General features: G+C 30.3%; 2 protein-coding genes across 2 annotated transcripts in view; both read right to left on the reverse strand.

The window, feature by feature from the left end:
* Positions 1 to 8,781, reverse strand: part of LOC129976393 (uncharacterized) — a 30,017-nt gene extending 21,236 nt beyond the window's left edge. Inside the window, exons 1-3 of the mRNA XM_056089929.1 lie at positions 8,654 to 8,781; positions 3,929 to 4,018; positions 2,627 to 2,716 (exon numbers count right to left, since the gene is read on the reverse strand). Coding sequence (XP_055945904.1) covers positions 2,627 to 2,716; positions 3,929 to 4,018; positions 8,654 to 8,686 — 213 coding nt within the window. The 5' untranslated portion in view covers positions 8,687 to 8,781. The remainder of the gene's footprint in view (positions 1 to 2,626; positions 2,717 to 3,928; positions 4,019 to 8,653) is intronic.
* A 4,705-nt stretch (positions 8,782 to 13,486) lies between these two features.
* LOC129976533 (uncharacterized) lies at positions 13,487 to 19,310 on the reverse strand. The gene is made up of 3 exons (XM_056090154.1): positions 19,097 to 19,310; positions 17,464 to 17,646; positions 13,487 to 13,899 (listed from the first exon to the last, which is right to left on the reverse strand). Exons 1-3 carry the CDS (start codon positions 19,127 to 19,129, stop codon positions 13,813 to 13,815), a joined length of 303 nt encoding a protein of 100 aa, XP_055946129.1. The 5' UTR covers positions 19,130 to 19,310; the 3' UTR covers positions 13,487 to 13,812.
* Positions 19,311 to 19,866: the final 556 nt, after the last annotated feature.

Genomic DNA, 19,866 nt, shown 5'->3' on the forward strand with positions numbered 1-19,866 from the left:
GGGATTAGAAAGAAGAAGCAATATATTGCAACAGTTATATTTTCATGCATTGTAGCAGTTTGCCCAACCAGTCTAATAAATGGAACATGAGCTTCAAACTTTATTGTAAGATAGTATTGAATTTGATTTCGACGTGTTTTCTAATTAGAAAAGCTATGTAAATTGACTACAATAGAGTGAAAAGTATGATTACCAATGAACATTCGACGATATTTTTACCCTTAACACTTAGTGGTAAGTACGCATACCACGTACGTTGTTTTCCATGAACGATCTCTGATAAGTATATTTACCACTCCTTATTTCATAACGTAGCCGACTACGTTCGAAGCAATATTTTTGAAAAATTGGATTTTTTAAAAACTATTTATGGTTTTTAGATGTATTGTCAATTATAAACACTATATATACAAAAAAAATTATTTGGAAATATAATATATTTTGAGAAATAGGAAAATTTGTAGTAAATTTTAATGAAATTTAACCTAAACGGCTAACACTACACAAAATTGTAATGCAGCTATCCTATTTTTCTTTGTACACAAGTTATAGAATATAATGATGAATGAAATGAACCAAAATCTAAGAAACATTTTGCGATGCAAAGAAATTATGGGTAAAAATGTACGTATATATACATTTTTTCCATAAATTTACCACTTAATTTTTCTAAAAACACCTATAAATAAAAAAGTATTTCAACAACAATAAAACTTTTGGTTCATTTCATTGCCCATAGTATTTAAAACACACGCTGAAATTTTTATGTAAATACCTCTATTAGTTTTTGAGATATCATGTTAACGGTGGAAATTTTTTATAAAAATTAAAGTTTAAGAAAATTGAAGTTAAAGAAATATTTTAGCTAAAAAATTGTTTAAAATTATCCTGTGTGATAGATCAGACCTTCCTTTTCCTAGAAAAAACTATTTTGGAAAGAGGAAAGCCTGAGCTACAAGAAATAATAATAAAGGAAGAATTCGCCAATGTAGTCGAAAACCAGTGTTTTTAACGTAGTCGGACCCCTTAAAAGGCAAATCAACAAATTTTTGATGTTTTAGTATTTACATATCAGATTATCATGGTATAAACCTAAAAATTTTTATTTGTTAATAACTCTTTATAGGCATAATTCAGAGGCAAGTTAGTGCATTTACGATTTATTTTTGCGTGAAAGCGAATGTACAGACCGACAAACTCAACACATTGACATATATGGTTTCAAAATTCGATAGCCATATAATTCAGAATGTGAATCCTGTAAACCAAATTTTATCAATATAGATCTTTCTGTAGTCATCAAATTTAGTTATATACTGATAACAGAAAGCGATTCCTCTGAATGGATTTCGTTCAAAATTTGATCGAAAGTTCATGTTTCAAATTTTACCCGTCTTATTTAAAACGATTTTGATTTTTCGTGTTCACAAACTTAAAGAAAATTTCTAAAATGGGTTTTACAAACTCGCTGAGTTCTGAAATGGGGAGATTCGTCGAATTCTCGTGTTCAAATTTTTGATGATTACAATATTTTCTCTATGTTTCATGTGTGAGAATGTAAGAACACTGAAAATAATACAGAACATAATTTACACGAATATAAAATAATTTATTTGTATTACGCTTACTTATAACTAAAGATAATACAAAAAAAATTTAAACTTTGTTTGAATATGTAATAATACCCAATGTGAATTTATATTGCTCCTATGGACCGAGTCCATGTGGTAGTACATTTCAATACCTTTTGTTACGAGCGCCTTTGACTAAAAACTAGTTTTAACTTTAATCATACTAGAGCTATAACTTGCTTTCAGAACTCAAAAGTCAGAAGTAATTGCGCGCGAAACCAATGTACGGTTTTGTATATGGCAACTATACAAAGCAAGCAACTAACTATATATATAGCATGTAAATAGAATTGTAGAGGGGAGAGAGAATAAAAGGGAGTCAGATTAACAATGAGTGAATTATTTCACATTATGAACCCACATCTTTGAATCTTATTAGCGGAGAAACGACTGAATGAAATGAAATTCAGGTAGAGTCTCAATACCTTTTAAATAATTCTCAAAAATTCCCAACGGATCATTCATTGTTAGGAAAAAAAATGTACTAAATATACCAGTTATCCAAAAGAAATGAAAATCAAAAAATTAACAGTTCCTCACTCTAACAGTTAGGATCAGTTGCGTGCAGGTTGTCCATAATTATATTGGGTAATTATAAAGAATGAAAACAAGACTTTGAAACCTTTTGTATAACATTCTATTAGTATATTACCATGGTTGTTTACAATGGGAATATAATTTTCACATAATTGGTATAATTGTTTAGACTAAAGAGTAATTCAGAATTACAGATTGTGTAGACTTACATTGCCTTATGTTTCATGGGCTTTGAGTAGACCTATGTGGAGGAACATTGTGGTTTTTGAAGCCATACAGAGCAATTTTAAAGTATGCAAACCAAACAAGTTTTTGAAGCCCTATAGAGCAATCAAGTCTTTGAAACTTTTCGATTGTTTTCTTCCAGTAGTTGCTTACAAATGGAATATGATTTTCTGATAATCGAGTAGTTGTATTTGAATAATAAGCATTTCCAAGTTATAGATTGTATTACTTACAATTGATTCTGTCACATTTGGACTTTGAGGGGACCTTTGCGGAGGAGTAGATTGCAAATTCTCTTGAGTCTTCTTTGATTCCTTTTTGACCTATATGCAGTAAATAAAATATATTGTCTGTGTCAGCTTTATATAATAAAAAGTATTATCTTATTTTCCTTTCAAATTTAATATTATTGGCTATATTAAAATCGAATAAATTAACAAATAATTATGTATTTAAAAAATTTACCACGTTTATAAAACGGGCTAAATTATTTTCTAGCTCCCTTCAGATTGTTAACACAGTCTTGATTTTTCTGTTGAAAAATTTTTTTGTGTGAATTCTGAAAAAATATCGTTTTATTTAAATAATGATTTTCTGCTTTTGTCTTGTGTGTTTGAAATTTTGCAACATAATTTAAATTATTTTTCGATGAGCTAACGGCGTGGTAGGGTACAGTTTGCCGGTAATGAAAGTTTTTAATCGATCCCAAAATTTAGCTTAGATAGACCGATGAGATAGCGATCTAAACCTGTGCACTTGGAAAATTATGCATGAATTAATTTTTCGCTTAATATATGGATTTGTGTATTGCACCAAAAAATGCATATAATTGTTTTAAGTTGAGTTTCCATGAAAAAGGAATTCATCTTTTTACCATTCTGTAGGGGTTTTTACATATTAAAATTGAATAAATAAAACTTCAAAATAATACACCATCTTGAACAACCGAGTGCAAAGGGTTAATATTGCAGTGTCATCTACTTCTAAATAATGTTTGAAGTTTGAAGTTTTTTGATCATGGGGAAGATAATTTACAATCGATTAAAAAAGTATGATGAATTGACAAACAGAGCAGAAAGCAAATTAATAAAAACATGTTCAAAATGCTAATGGATTTTCTATATAATTTGGTCATTATTTGATTTCTGTACTTTCCAGATCTTTTTTCTATTCGGTTTATTGTAAATTCGAATTTTCAATCAAACATCGATGCAAGTCTTGTATGGAAAAATCGTTTCACTGTTCCCCTTGCTACACTAAGGATGCTAAGTCTCCAATGACGACGGCAGACCAAATAGACAATTCTGAAAACAGTTATGGTTACAACTTTCTGCATTAAAATTATGATCTTTTAATGAGTATGCAAACAAAACCACTTTTTGAAACCATATAGAGTAATCAAGTCTTTGAAACTTTTGTACAATATTCGATTGTTTTCTTGCCGTAGTTGCTTACAAATGGAATACGATTTTCTGATAATCGGTCAGTTGTATTTGAATAATAAGCAATTCTTAGCAATCGATTGTATTACTTACATTGGATTCTGTCACATTTGGACTTTGAGGAGACTTTTGCAGAGGAGTAGATTGCAAATTCCCTTGAGTCTTCTTTGATTGCTTTTTGTCCTACATGCAGTAAATAAAAGACATTGTCTATGTCAGCTTTAAATAAAAAGTATTAACTTAATTTCATTTTAAATTTAATATTATTGGTTATACTAAAATCGAATAAATTTTTAGATGTATTTAAAAAAATTCACATTTATAAAACGGGCTATTTTTTTTAACTAAGCTTGTTTTAATTAAGAAGATTTTTTTTTATCTTGAGTCACTATCGCTGCTTGTCTTTACAATTTTGAAATAAAGAACTTTTGCAAACTGGCTGCCCTGGTCTGTTGTGTTGACAAAAAATTTAGAGCATGCGATGCCTTCGGCATCCGAAGGCGGCACCGGGCAGAATTCTTTAAGTATTCTACGGCTTCGCTAGCAGCAGTAGCCGCATCCTAGTAGTTTCGCTAGCACATTAAACATAAAGACTGTTTGGATAATAGAGACAGTAGGTACTTAATAAAAAGAAAAGAAATAAGCTAGAAGCAATCAAACCATTCCCCATACAAAATTAAAACAAGCATCCTTTTCTCAACTTCATCAACTCATAAAAAAATATATTCCACTCACCATTCATTCTTCAGGTTCAAAATATATCCTGCCATCTCATTCACTAGATAATCGTTCTTTAACAATTATCGACATAACGAATTAAGGAAACCGTCAGATCAGAAAAATAATTACGAAAAGTGCAAGGAATTCCATTGCAGAAGATTTTCAAGTTAATAATTCAGACGATTTCAAAAAGCGTATACAGACAGTTAAGAATTGCAAAAGAATAAATATTTTCTATTCGTATTCAATATTAAAAATAACATCACAGTGTCTTATTAGCTATAAAAAACTTAATTATAATACAAAACTAAATAAAAATTTTTAATCTTATTTTTAATTTAACATTTTTCATAAAACAGTTGCAGTTCATGTACAACTCAATGTAAAAAGTAGTAAACAAAACAGCATTAGGGTTGCTAGAAGATCGTTCGTTGGGTTACCATATTGGCGACAAACTCGGGGGCACACTAAAGTACAATTCAGCCGTTTTGTACTTCGACAAATGAAACTGCCGATTTTATTCTACAGCAACATTTCATTCCTAAACAATATTTCGCTGCTTCAAATCTCATGAGCCCTAAAAGTTTTATTATTATTATTTGCACTATTAAGTCAACTCCAAGAAGCGAAGAATGTAAAGAACCTAAATGGACCCCTGCGACTGCAGTATGGACGACTGGTGGGCTAACAAGTCCTGGCAGAAGCTCAGGTCTTCCCAAAGAATTTGAGTATCTAACTTTGACAACAAGGATGTATTTTAGCGTTATCTTCAAGTGGCATCGTTGTCACTTTGAGAGAACTTAATGAGAATTTCGGGGCAAGTACGACTTCCGACTTGTCCGGAAATTCTCGATATCAAAGTTTATTGTGCACGACTTTCTTCTGAACACAAATCAATAGCATAAGGTTGCATGATATATATGTTTTACTTTCTTATGGCACTTGCCATGGACAAGCCCGCTGTTACGAAGACAGCGATTTTAAGTCGGTGGGGGAGCGTCTCTGGTTTTTATAGTAGTGGCATCTAGGGCCAACAGAATGACTTAGCTACACACACGTCACAACCCTTTTTATGGGGCGGACGTCATTCACTCATCCACAGATCGTAATTTGGACCTGAATCGGAGAACGATCATCCCTGATCCTGTACCCCCAGTGGTATTACTCTTGACATGGAGAACTTTGTGACCACGACAGATTTTTACGCGCGTCAGCCACCAAGCACGCGGGGAATCTTCGGCCGGCGGGGTTCGAACTCGCAACCTATCGGATTGCAGTTGACAGTTTTGTGCCAACTACATACTCTTAACCAGTTAACTGTTTATGACGAGTATACTCGTCATGGAAGAAGTACAACATTTTGCGTTATGACGAGTTTATTCGTCAGAAGAAATAAGTAGTGACAATTGGGCGTTTGAATTACAAATTTAGTAAACACTCAAACATATTCATAAGTTTCAAGATATTTAAAATATTTTGAGACAAAGTTGAAATCAAAGGAGCGAATAAATAAAAACTAATTATTATCAAAATTATTACAATATAAATGTATGCACATTGTACTAAAAATAATGTGCGGAAAAAATAGAGATATTGGTGCTTAATTCGCGAAGTTCCATCATGCGTTGCACCATGCTTTGTTCAATACCATTCTCCAATAGGAATTAAAATAATAAAATAATTTTTTTATGTTTATTTTCGTTCATATGCTAAAAATGTAGTTTAGTTTAAGTAAATAAATAAATTATATTATTGAAGTAAAAAAAATAATTTCATTACAACATAATTTCATATTACACATACTCTGTGTTTGACGAATATACTCATAATCGCTAGATTTTTGCTACACAATTTAGATAGTATTTCTAATTACAACACAATTAGATTAGCATTTTCTGAAGAGGTTGGAACTAGGGATTGAAATACCGGTATACCGGGATACCGAATACCGGTATTTTGAGCCATTTGTGCAATTTTGTAATACCGGTATTCACAAGTTTAAATACCGGTTTTTCGGTATTTACTAGAAATTTTTAAAATTGTCTCCACTATATGTTCAGGTATCGCGAACTTAGCAAAATAGTATAAGTTTTTATTTTTATGTCTCCCTAAAGGGCGAAATCAATTAGCTAATTAAGTGCTTAATTAATTGCTTAAATCTAAATTAGCTAAACAAGGATTATCCCTGAAAGAAAATATTGTATCCTTAACGACTGATGGGGCAACAATTACGAAAAAAGTTGGAAAGTTGATTGGTGCAAATCAGCAGTTGTGCTATGCATATGGAATTCAATTAGGATTAATAAATGTATTATACCAAACAAATAAAGAATCCAAATACTGTGGATATAGAAATTTCGCATTCCAACTTTGAAAAGAGTAAGAGTGAGAGTGATGTTGACAATGAAGATAATGACAATGTAGTTCTTGAAGATATTGCTAATGAGGATGAAATATTAACCTATCGCTTCCTATAATTTATAAAGTTCGAAAAATTGTTAAGATATTTAAACGTTCACCTATAAAAAGGATATATTACTAAAATATATACTAACTAAAAATAAAACAGAATATATGTTAATATTAGATTCTAAAACACGTTGGAACAGTTTACTCCTAATGATGGAACGATTTTTGAAACTGAGAAATCCAATCCAAAAGCAATAATCGACTTAAACCTGTAAATTAATTTTTCAGATAGTGACTTCGACTTAATATCCAGAACTGTATCAGCTCTACTTCCAATAAAACTGACTATTGAGGCATTATATCGGAGATATTCTAATTTATGAACAGCTAATGCAACAATAAATTTCATGTTGCAGTCACTGAAAGAACAGCACACATCCCTATTTGAAGATTTATATATTACATTGAAAAATCCCACAGATAGGCATATCGAAATAGAAAATGTCTTATGGTATTTACATAATTATAATGATTTTAAAAATGAAAAAGAAAAGAACCAAATAAAATCTGATTAAGTTTAGAGTAAATTTTCTTAAAATTTTTTACCCACAAACCTATCCACATTCAGAAGAATTCGGTTCAATTATCGAAGATTATGATGTCACTACTGTCGATAGTGAAAAAAAATTTTCTCTTGAACAAAAATTAGAATTATCAATATATAAAAAAATTTCAACGAACCAAAATACAATACAGAAATCAGCTATATCCAAAACTATCTGACTAGAAATCGATTTATGTGAAAAATAGGGATTTAGAGGTAAATTCTTTGAAAAAGTATATCGCTCATTGCTAACAGTACCATCAACTAGCGTAGATGCCGAAAGAGCGTTTTCGACAGCTGGTAATTTTTATACAAAATTACTTTTCAGGCTTAATGACAATACAATTGATGCGTTATATTTAAGATCACATTTCAAAAATTTGTAATAGTACCACAGACTGAATAATGATATTTACTCTTTTTTTTTGTGATTGAAATAAATAAGAAGTTTCTTTACTTTTTTGTGATTATATACTGTTATAATTTATAAGTTACAAATTATTTTTTGTGATATTTACACTCTCTAACAAAACTGGCAAATAAAAACAAAGAAACACCTGTGTTTTCTTTCTTTTTCTAAAATTTCTGATACCGGTATTAAAACCGGTATCCCGGTATTGAGATTTAAAAAATACCGAATACAGGTATTGAAATTTTGATCCGGCATTGCAATCCCTAGTTGGAACCAATGGTTAAGAATCAATCACTTTATTGGAATTATAAATTATCGAGGATTTTTGACTTATTTGTATAGTTGTGTTCAGTTAGAACGAACTTTAGAAAAGATTCTTAAATACCCTTAATTATAAAATTTTTAGTATTTAGCAAAACAATATGAAAAGATGATACTGATTCAAAAACCTTTTATATTGATTTCACGATGTACTATCATTTAATTTTAGATGGTTTGCAAAGAATTTGAAATCAGGTCAAAAGCAAAGAAATGTGTTTAATTATTCGATACGCACATATGCATACTGTGTTAATTCAAATGATTTCACTATATATATATATATATATATTGAAAAGTAACAAATAGAAATTGATTATTGAAGAATAACCATTAAAAGTAAAACATCACTTACTGTATTTCGATTTTTTTTCCGACCTTTGCCCATTTTTCAAAGTTTTCGTTCCTCTAGCAATCTAATGAGGCACAGGTCCTACCTTTAAAACAGACGACACTGGCACTATCTGTTCGTGACAAACTAACTCGTAAGCCAGATAATTCGAATGAGTTTTCTTTGCTGTGATGTCGTAGTCACATGATTGGTTCATGTGATGTCATAGTCACATGCTATATAATCTCATATGATCTAACATTAAACTGCAGGTTACCGTAGTTTGACCAATTACTATGCCACTAGGAGAATCATGAATCCTTTGCCATCTTATCATTTTACTTAAAATGATGAATGTTTATTATGCTTAAGGGGGCGGAGGATTCTTACCATCAAACCAAAAGATAGATTATTTTATTGTTAAGTATAATATTAAATTACACAATGAATACTCTATGAAGTCTAATTTAGTTCTTTATTTTATACCATTTTTGCAGCTGACTTCTCCAAGAACGACTACATCGCAATCTGCTTCTTTGCTGATGACACTGATATCCTTACCCAGAGCAGTGCCATTAACTTTGTCTCCAAAACACTTCAAAAAGGACTCCTGAACATTTAAATCTGGTGCATGAAGTGGCGTATTGCCATCAATGCGGAAAAGACTCATGCCGTCATGTTCGGGAAAGCACAACTAAAGAAACCACTACCTACATCACAGTCTTTGAAGATAATCTTTGAGAAAAAGAAGTAAAATACCTTGAACTGATCCTAGACAATAAACTCATTTTTAAAAGTCATTTCAAAAATGGTGAGAAGAAGTTCTGGGCTAAAGTACACCTCATTATCCCACTCAATGGCAACCCCCCCCTCTTTTACTAAAAAACAAAATGTCATTATACCAACAAGTTTTAAGATCTATGCTCACTTATACTGCTCCAATGTCGGGATTCACTGCTAAAAACAATCGAAACAAGATTGAAGTTTTACAAAATAAAAGAGTTAGCATTGGTACCAATTCTCCTTGGTTAATCGGGAATGGTATTTTACACAGAGCTTAAAATTCCATAGCTCGATAATTTCATCTAAGGGCTTTCAAGAAAATTTTTCAGTCAACTCAAAACTCATGAAAATTCCACAATAAAGGAACAAATTAACTGTGCACACTGCAATGGAAAATATGCCTTTTCTTATTCTGCTACTAAATGAACTTTGTCATTTAAACCACCATAACTTCTTCCAAAATTTAAATTGCATCTAATGAACTGCTTCAGTTTTCACCTTAAATGCTTTTAAGCAATCCTTCATCTACTCAAAAGATGGTATATTACTTCTATTATTATGGTCTATTATTCTATATTACGCGCCATTGGCATATTGCTTCTATTTTTCTTCACCTACTTATTACCTCAAACTCAATAGAAGTGCCTAGGAACTAAGGCTCTCCTTGTATTTAATTCAAGAAAATATGAAGCCTATTTACGAGCCCGAAACCACTGTTGAGACTCCACTACAAGGGAACTAAACTCTCCCTGATCTAATAATATATTTTATATGAATATACCGATAGTATAGAGTGGCTATTCCTTTTAGTATCCCAAGACTATCCCCTTTTGGGACGATTCTACATCGCCAAGGAATGAGACGTGGAAGAATCAGTGCATTTCCGGAATTCTTCTATTGTTGTTGTTGCTTATGGCACTTGTCATAGACAAGCTCGCTGATGAAGTCATAGATTTTAAGCCCAGTTTCAACGTCTCTTGTTTTAGTTGCGCCGTCTAGAGTCAATAATACGTCTTAGCCACTCATACATCGCAGCCTTTTTCAAGGGGCGGACTTTATACATACATTCCATCCACAGATCGTAATTTACACCTGAATATCTCTGATACAGTACCCCTTGTGGTATTGTCCCGACTTGAAGAACTTTGTGGCTAAGATAGATTTATACGTGCACTAGCCACCATGTACACGGAAAGTCTTCGGCTAGCGGGATTCGAACTCACAACCCAAGGGATGCAATGGAATTCTTCCTCTTTCTGAGACCTAGATTTTTATCCCATTAGATGCGTTTTCTTTCAGTTCCCCCGCCCCAGGTGTGTGAGTGTTGTGCTGTTTCTAGTCGTAATGTTTAAACTAAAAATTTCGCATTGATTGCTTATAAGGTTATTCAAGAGGCAAAAAAAGTTTTCAGGAAAGGCATGAAGAATGTTTTCTATGATATCATTAAATGTGATAGAAATTATCTACCGATGTTAATGTCAACATATTATCAAAAGAATTTCAATAACAAATGAAAAAAATGAAGTGTTTTAGCTAAAAGGATTGTAATTATTTTGTAAAAAAGGGAATTTCGTAATTTTAAGAACAGAAATATTCCATCCATTCATCATAGCGTAATGTGTTGGTCGCTCACAGCAAGTGAAAACATCTCTAAAATATTTTATTATAATTAGTGTCATTTCTCTGAAAATATTACGACCTGTTTTTACACTTCCTATGTTCCCATATAATCTGATGTCATATTTTTAAATGTAAACATCCCCTCTTTTCACCCCTATTTCGATAATAAACGCATCTTGATGCATGGCGCGGATGGTTTTAGAATCAGAAAATAAACAGTGGAAGCTTTTGGGTTCGAAGTAGTAGCAGATATAAGAACAATTTTTATTACAAAAATAGATATTTACGAGGAAGTAATTGTTTACTTAATTTGAAAATTTTATTCATATTCATTATTAATTAGCAATTAAATGGAAATAGAATTAATCTCTTTTTTTTCTATCTATTCCTTCTTCGAGGTGGATTGGCCTCAATTTCTTGGCTGAGAGAATTTTTATAAAACATGCCTCAATGGTTCAGATACAATTCTTTTAGATTTTATGTACCAAGATCTGTAAATATAATCTGACAATTTCCTGAAATCGTATTATATATCCTACATGGAACCGAAAAAAATATATCATGTCAAGTGATTTTTTTTTTAATTTTTGTTGTCCTTTCTTTCATTTATGTTTCTTTTTATTTGTTATTTAATTGGTGGTAAACGTTTTCCCATACGTGACTCTGGTTATCTAAAACTCGTTTCGAAAAATCGAAATAGGTTTCAAAGTAATATTCTTTCTTCCCTAACCCTACGGTAACCAAAAATTCCATTTCTTTTTTAATACTTATTTTGAGCTTTCTAAATGTTGGCACTATTGAAAAAAAAATTAAATTGATTTATTACACAAAAATCACATCTAGCAACTTAAGTCATTCTGGTTTAAAACCATTCATTAATTTTATTTAAGAACTTTGATTTTTAAAGTAATAATGGAAAAAAAATCTACCAATCTTTTTGGTTATGAGTTCTTTAGACAACATTAGCTTAATCGTAAAGTATCGGCAGTGGAATGACATAACATATGTATGTAGTTCCGGTGACAATTTTATTTTTAATCGGGATTTAAATGTCTTAATATTCATAGTTTGAGACAATATTATGATTTATTATAACAATCTTCTTACCAAGGTTTGAAGTTTCAATGTTCTCTTCCAATAGGCCTGGCGTAGTTTCAAATGAGAGATAATTGAAATCATTAATTCAATTTATTCAACTGATGAAATCAACCAATTTCAACTTTTTGTTTAATTCCTTAAGGTGTACGTACACACTAGAAGATTATTTTTTTTAAATTTTAACTTTAAAATTCCAGTTTTTTTCACAGTAGGTCATTAATATATGTTTAAACTCATTTGAGTAAGAAAAAAAACCATATTACACTAATTATTAATTAAATAATATTTAATGAGCTAATTAGCATATTTTTTGAAACATGATATCTTAAATTCTAATTTGTACAGACACACAATTCTAGTTGAAAATTATGCCTAATATTGGTCTTCATGTTGTCTGCCTCAATAAAATTATAAATGTATATAGTTTTTTTTTTCAACATTTTTTTCATCAACGATAAATCTAAAAAGCGATATTTTTTCTGTCATTTTAACTTTTAAACAGCTATTAAAAGTTTATTTCTATAAATATAACTTAGATTGAGGCACAAAACATCCGCTATTTCATACAGATTATTTTGATATATAAATAACTGTATTTGGTTCATTTCTTGTTGAGTTATGATTGTTTGAATGAAGCAACATAGTGAAAAAATGTCATTCTTCATAAAATGAGTTTTAAAAAAACTGTAACTAGAGTTTTTAATGAAAGCACCTCAAGAAAAATAATTATAACTCGAGAAATATTTCGAATATTGATTACATCTTGGTATCGTTTGAAAGCTAAAGGATCAGAGAACATCATTAAAAAAAATATTCGATATTTTGAACGAAGTGTCAAGTGTGTACATACACATTACATGAAATCCACATTTAACTTGTAGGAGTTTTATTTCTAAAAAATTCTTCACACTTTTTGGACGCAGTTAAATAACGAAATCTTCAGCTAATACGGCTTGATCTTTCTCGGTGCTTTCACAATACACGAATTTGAGAATGTTTGATCTGTTACTAAATAAACAAGTTTCAGATAAATATGCATGGCACTCTTTTAATAAAAAAATTAAAATACTGTAAATAATATACTAAAATTATTGAAAGGAGTTTGAAATTCAAGAAAATGAAATGGGAAACAGGAAAATAAAATGTATTTAAAAATGGCATTTAGATTGTTTAGAACGAAATTTTACTTACATTTTTCATGGATATTCATTCTTTTAAAATTATATAACGACAGAAGGAATGCATTTAGTTGATGTGATTCAGAATCCAAAGAACTCAGACGCAGAAATAGTTTTAAAAATAATTTTATTCATAAATGAAATAAAAACATGAAAAAACTATTATGCTGATGAATAACTGACGTAACAAAACAACTAAAAGCCAAAAGAGGAAATAATTGAAAAATCGTCTGCAAATTTTTATGAATTAAAATCAATTTCTAATCTACTTTAAAATCATGTTTGATTCAAAGATTTAGAAAAGCCTTGTATGTCTTATGATCACAGAAATTTAGAATTACCTAGAAAAAAATTATAAAAACCTTCAATTAATATCTTATTATAATAGGTAATTAAAACAGTATTACTTATGTGAAACTTATTGCAGCGAAATATAGTCACAATAAATGTATCGTAAAAATTCATTAAGATAAACAAGCTGGTGCGAGGAATTATGCAGTCGTTTTAATTATATTCAGCATTTACATCGTACGAATCTCTGGTCGACCGTCTTTCAAAAATTCTTTGAATGAATCGAAATTTCTTCAATTCCTGCAAAATAAATAATAACTTTAGAAACATATAGAAACTTAACAATTTGATCATTTTAAATGACAGAAACTTCTTTTACAAAACAATTTACAATCTGAAATGTATATACATTTTTTTGAAATACAGAGCAAGAAAACACTTTCAAATTTAATAGAAACATTCCGAAGTTTAAAGGGTTTTCTTTTTCTAAATATTATTGCTTTCGATTTTTTAGAGGTTAAAATAATATTACAGATCTACCTGTATACATATATTAATTTTAAAAAATACTAATGTTCTATTTTGAAACTACGCGAATTATTTTGGGTAAAAATTTCGAAAATTTGGAAGAGTTTGATTTATATTAATGTCACGTTTTTAAAGCACTGCTAAGGCTATTTTAGGACGAACTTCATAATTTTGAATCGAGTTCAAATGATGAGGATGACACCTGAACTAGTACCCTTCTCCAAAGTTCCGCGCCACATCAGCGGGTGAACATTTGGCCCCGACGGATCTAACTAGCACCAGAACCGATTAAACGCTGGTTTTTCGGTAGAATTGTGTTTTGAACCCTCCGTTTATGAAGATGAGACCTTACCACTAGGCCACCACAGCCCTCCAAAGCTTGTGAAATAGAACATTTCTGAAACGAAAGAAGATTTAACCGTTTGCCCTTGGAAAAGTAATTCGATGTATAATTATTCACTTAATACATGGACTTGTTTATTACACTAAAAAATAAACACATGCAATTGTTTTAAGTTGAATTTCCGTGAAAATTGTACATCTTTTTACTATTCTGTACGTATTTTTAACATTTAAAATTTAAAAAATAAATAAAAATGTCGAAATGATGTACTGTTTTCAATGGTGACTGAAAGAAGACATTCGAGGAAAAGGGTTAAGGCGTACGTACACACTAGAAGATTTTTTTTTTAAATTTTAACTTTAAAAATCCAGTTTTTTCACAGTAGGTCATTAATATATGTTTAAACTCATTTCAGTGAAACAAACCATATTACACTAATTATTAATTAATTAAATATTATTTAATGAGCAAATTAGCATATTTTTTGAAACATGATATCTTAAATTTAATTTGTAGAGACACACAATTTTAGGTGGAAATTATGTCTAATATTAGTCTTCATGTTGTCTGCCTCAATCAAGTTATAAAAATATATAGTTTTTTTTAAACAATTTTTATCAACGGTGAATAGAAAAAGCGAGATTTTTTCTGTCATTTTAACTTTTAAATAGCTATTAAAAATCTATTTCTAAACATATAACTGCGATTGAGGCACAAAACATCCGCTGTCTCATACAGATTATTTTCATGTATAAATAATTGTATTTGGTAAATTTCTTGTTGAATTATGATTGTTTGAATGAAGCGACATATTGGAAAAATATCATTCTTCATAAAATGAGTTTTAAAACCCGAAACTAGAGTTTTTAATCAAAGCACCTCAAGAAAAATAATTATAACTCGAGAAATATTACGCATATTGGCAACATCTTGGTATCGTTTGACAGCTAAAGAATCAGAGAACATTATTAAGCAATAAAAAATATTCGATATTTTGAACGATTTTCGTAGTTTCAAGTGTGTGCGTACACCTTAAATACTTCAATTTTATTAAGTTTTGAAAATAATTTATTCATTCGTCAAAATATATCAGATAATGATCAATTCCTCAAAATATGAAGACGATGGTAAATGACTATTGAAGTGCAAGTAGTCTTTCTACATCAAGCAAATGTAAAAACATTTTCCCCCTACTACAAATTTAATGCCCCAAATCTACATCCATTACAATTCTTACAGCCAAAATTGTATCTGCAATTCTTAACCTTTAAAGCCGCTACTATTTTTTAATTGCACTCGACTAGGCATCATTGACACAAAATGCTTAAAGAACAATTAGCGATCTGAAGCACATTGATAGAAGTTGTGTGCGGCATAACTATTACCAGTTCTGCTCCAATTTTCCTCCAGTCTATGGGGGAAATGGTGATCAAAAGTATCACTAATGATTTTTCTCCTACAACTGCGTTATGAGGCATTCGGTATCAATGCCTTGCACTTTGCTGATCAATTCTTCGACATTTTTCTGCTAATTATTTTTCCCGTTAGAAGTGTGCTCTGAGCTCCTTTCAGTACCAAGTAGGATTATTATAAGCAAAAACACACTTTGCCGTAGACTCGAATGACTATTACTCCAATTCAGCCAGATATCTAACTTGGTCTTGTTTATCTAGTATTTCAGTGATTATTTTATGTTAAAAATGATTAGTATAAATATTAGAAAAAAAATTTACTTCTGTAAAATTCCCAACTTTTCCTGAATGCACACACACACAAAATAAATAAATAAAAGCCAATAGCCCTCAAATGATGAAAATTTAATTCATCTTCATTTATGTTATTAAGTTTTGTATTAAATAGGTTTATGTTATATTTATTGGAAATGATCAAATAGCAAAATTTCTCGCATTATTGATACATTGGAATTCCAACCTCCTTCAAGTATTTAATTTAAAGCCGAATTTTTCGGATACATATAGTGGCTATTATAGAGAATGGAGACAAAACTCTTCTTTTTAATTTTTACAGAAATAAAAACAGATCAAAAGGAATTGCAAAAATTGCTATACGTTGCAATGGATTGCAGGAAATTTCCCATAAGTTGTAGTAGATTGCAGGAAATTTCCCATAAGATGCAGTAGATTGCAGGAAATTTCCCATAAGATGCAGTAGATTGCAGGAAATTTCCCATAAGATGCAGTAGATTGCAGGAAATTTCCCATAAGATGCAGTAGATTGCAGGAAATTTCCCATAACTTGAAGCAGATTGCAGGAAATTTCCCATAACTTGAAGCAGATTGCAGGAAATTTCCCATAACTTGCAGCAGATTGCAGGAAATTTCCCATAACTTGAAGCAGATTGCAGGAAATTTCCCATAACTTGAAGCAGATTGCAGGAAATTTCCCATAACTTGCAGCAGATTGCAGGAAATTTCCCATAACTTGCAGCAGATTGCAGGAAATTTCCCATAACTTGCAGCAGATTGCAGGAAATTTCCCATAACTTGCAGCAGATTGCAGGAAATTTCTCATAACTTGCAGCAGATTGCAGGAAATTTTATATTAATTACAATGGATTGCAGGAAATTTTATATTAATCACAATGGATTGCAGGAAATTTTATATTAATCACAATGGATTGCAGGAAATTTTATATTAATTACAATGGATTGCAGGAAATTTTATATTAATTACAATGGATTGCAGGAAATTTTATATTAATTACAATGGATTGCAGGAAATTTTATATTAATTACAATGGATTGCAGGAAATTTTATATTAATTACAATGGATTGCAGGAAATTTTATATCAATTACAATGGATTGCAGGAAATTTTATATCAATTACAATGGATTGTAGGAAATTTTACATAAATAGGTTGCATTCGATTACAAAGAATTTCTATAGGTTAAAATAGATGCTAAAATTCATCAAAAGGTATACAAATACATCCTTAGATTTTCATGCAAAGTAACTGGTTTTCATACTTACATAGAAGCAACTAAAACCTAGAAGTATGAGTATAAAGCCCAACATGACGATATGAAAATTAAGTGCTTTCCAACTCTTGACATCTTCAGCACATATCGCATAAATCCATGTTCCAAAATAACAAAGAGCAGCCAATATTATCACACGACGAAGAACACCAAATGCTGTGGATGTGATATCAGTCTGAAATAAATTTATCAAGTATATCAAAAAAAGTTTTCATTCGGCAAAACTGGGCATAAATTTAAGATTTTTTGTTTTTTGCTCGATTCATTTTTTCTCTAAATTTAAGGATTAAAATTTTAGAGAGTGTCAAATAATAAGCATTGGGATTTTTTTGTGCCTTAGTACGATGTAAATTTTAGAGTCTAATTTCACGGTATGATGAAAAGATTCAAGGAGGCATTTTTAATGGCTTCTTTTTACAACTTATGCGACTACACTCGGAATGAATGTTTTGAAAAATATTCCAAAATAATTGTAATGTTGAGCATTCGCATAAAAAAGAATAAAAAAAGTACCCATGAAATAAAAATATACCCATTAAGTAAAAAAAAAATATCTGCAAACTTTTAAATTTTTTTAAATTTATTTTTGGTTAAAAAAGAAGTATAAAGTGAAAGGCTTGTTTAGTGGTTTATCAAATGATTTGCTTAAAATTTTTCAGATAGCTTAAGGAATATATTATTTAATTCTTGAACTAAAAAATATCGATTCTTTAAATATTCAACTGATAAATAGTACGAAATTGTTTAATTTTTGCATGCTGTGAAGCACTAAAATAATTATAAAAAATTCTAAATGAAATAGACTGCTTATTCTCTTGTCCAGAAATTTTATAGCATATTGTAAAATCGCTAGCCGAAATTGAACGAAAATATGCATTAGAATTTAATTTGAGATTTTCCGTTTGAAAGATTATAAATTGAGAAATAGTATCTAAAGATATAAAATAGTATTAAAATTTAAAACCGATTTTTGTATTTGCATTGACATAGCTTGCCAAAAATAGACTTATAAACAAAATTCAAACGATTTTATAAAGAAACCTGTTTAAACGTAAGAATAGTAAATGAAAAAAATCATATTTGCAAAAAAACCGTCTTTTTTACGTAGTAACCTTTTAACAGATTATCTTCAAATTTTGATACAAGTTTACAGCTTTATTGAAAAGCATACACATTGAATTCGTTAAATCAAATTTGCTTTATTTATGAATAATAATGTTCATGTACCAAAGCACAGAAGTTGCTAGACTGGCTAGGTTGCGAATGATTTGGCAGCTTTTGTCCAGAAACATATATAGACTAAAAGTAATATATCTAGCTTGCTGACCATTTAAAAACTCGCACCATACATATGAATTTTATCATCGCACCATACATACCTAATTTCATGCATTTTTGACTTTTTATGACGTAAGATAGAGGTTAATGATAACAACAATGTATATTTTTGTTTCTGAAATTTCAGAACCATGAGTATTTATCAAAATATGAATTTGAGTATCTTGATCATTGTGATAGTTTTTAGTTTTTTTAATCTGTATTTTCTCTTGTACAAAAAAATAAAACAAATTTGACTACTATTCTAGAAATCAAAAACATACCAGAAACTATAAAACAATGCTTACCGGTTGTTCATCGTGGATTTGTCGATCAACCATTTTAAAAACTAAAACTCAACTATGTAGTAAAAATAAAAACACGAATTTATTTTTAGGTCATGGAACCGATAAATTAGATCATCTATCATGGAATTTTTAGATGCACGCGTATACAAAAATCCTGCACTCAAATTAAATTTTCCTTTAAATCAAAATACCTCCTGACACTGTTGAGAACCACGTGACCCAGAAAGATCATATGATTGTAAATTCCACCAATTAATTGATCATTTTGTTATCTTATTTAATGCAACGTTCAGATGAAACCAACTATTGCGAGCAATAGAAGGTCATGCCTACTTCAGGATAATCACGTGATCACAATTGGACAACGGCAAACAGTTGTCGCAATGAGACAATCATTTGCCATTATCCAGTTGTAGTCACGCGATCTTCCTGAGGTAGGCGAGGCTTTCTACTCCATGCAGTAGTTGGTTCTTCCGAATGCTGCATAATGATAACGACAATAAATGATTTTGGAAAGAATCAGGTGGATTCTTATTACATTCAGCGATTGTCTTAATGGAAACACAACTTGAAAATTTTTTTTCACTTGATGGAGCAGTTTTTGTTTTAACATCTTTCTTTCCTGTTTGAAAGACATATTACTTTTAACAAGATAATGTTTATATAATAGCATGCTATCTGTAAATAATGTGAGACGAAAATCAAGTAAAACCGTTGTTTATATATTCAAAACTTGAGGGACGAAATTCAAGATAATTTTTCTTGGTTGT

Source organism: Argiope bruennichi, chromosome 7, assembly GCF_947563725.1.
Source record: "Argiope bruennichi chromosome 7, qqArgBrue1.1, whole genome shotgun sequence".
Taxonomy (NCBI): domain Eukaryota; kingdom Metazoa; phylum Arthropoda; class Arachnida; order Araneae; family Araneidae; genus Argiope; species Argiope bruennichi.

Bases quoted from the DNA above. Each gene is read 5' to 3' on its own strand.
- LOC129976533 (XM_056090154.1), bottom strand. From the start codon at position 19,129: ATGGTTGATCGACAAATCCACGATGAACAACCG. The intron at 17,647-19,096 runs GTAAGCATTGTT...AATTTATTTCAG, and splicing joins AAATCCACGATGAACAACCG to ACTGATATCACATCCACAGC. The intron at 13,900-17,463 runs GTAAGTATGAAA...TTTATTTTGCAG, and splicing joins TAGGTTTTAGTTGCTTCTAT to GAATTGAAGAAATTTCGATT.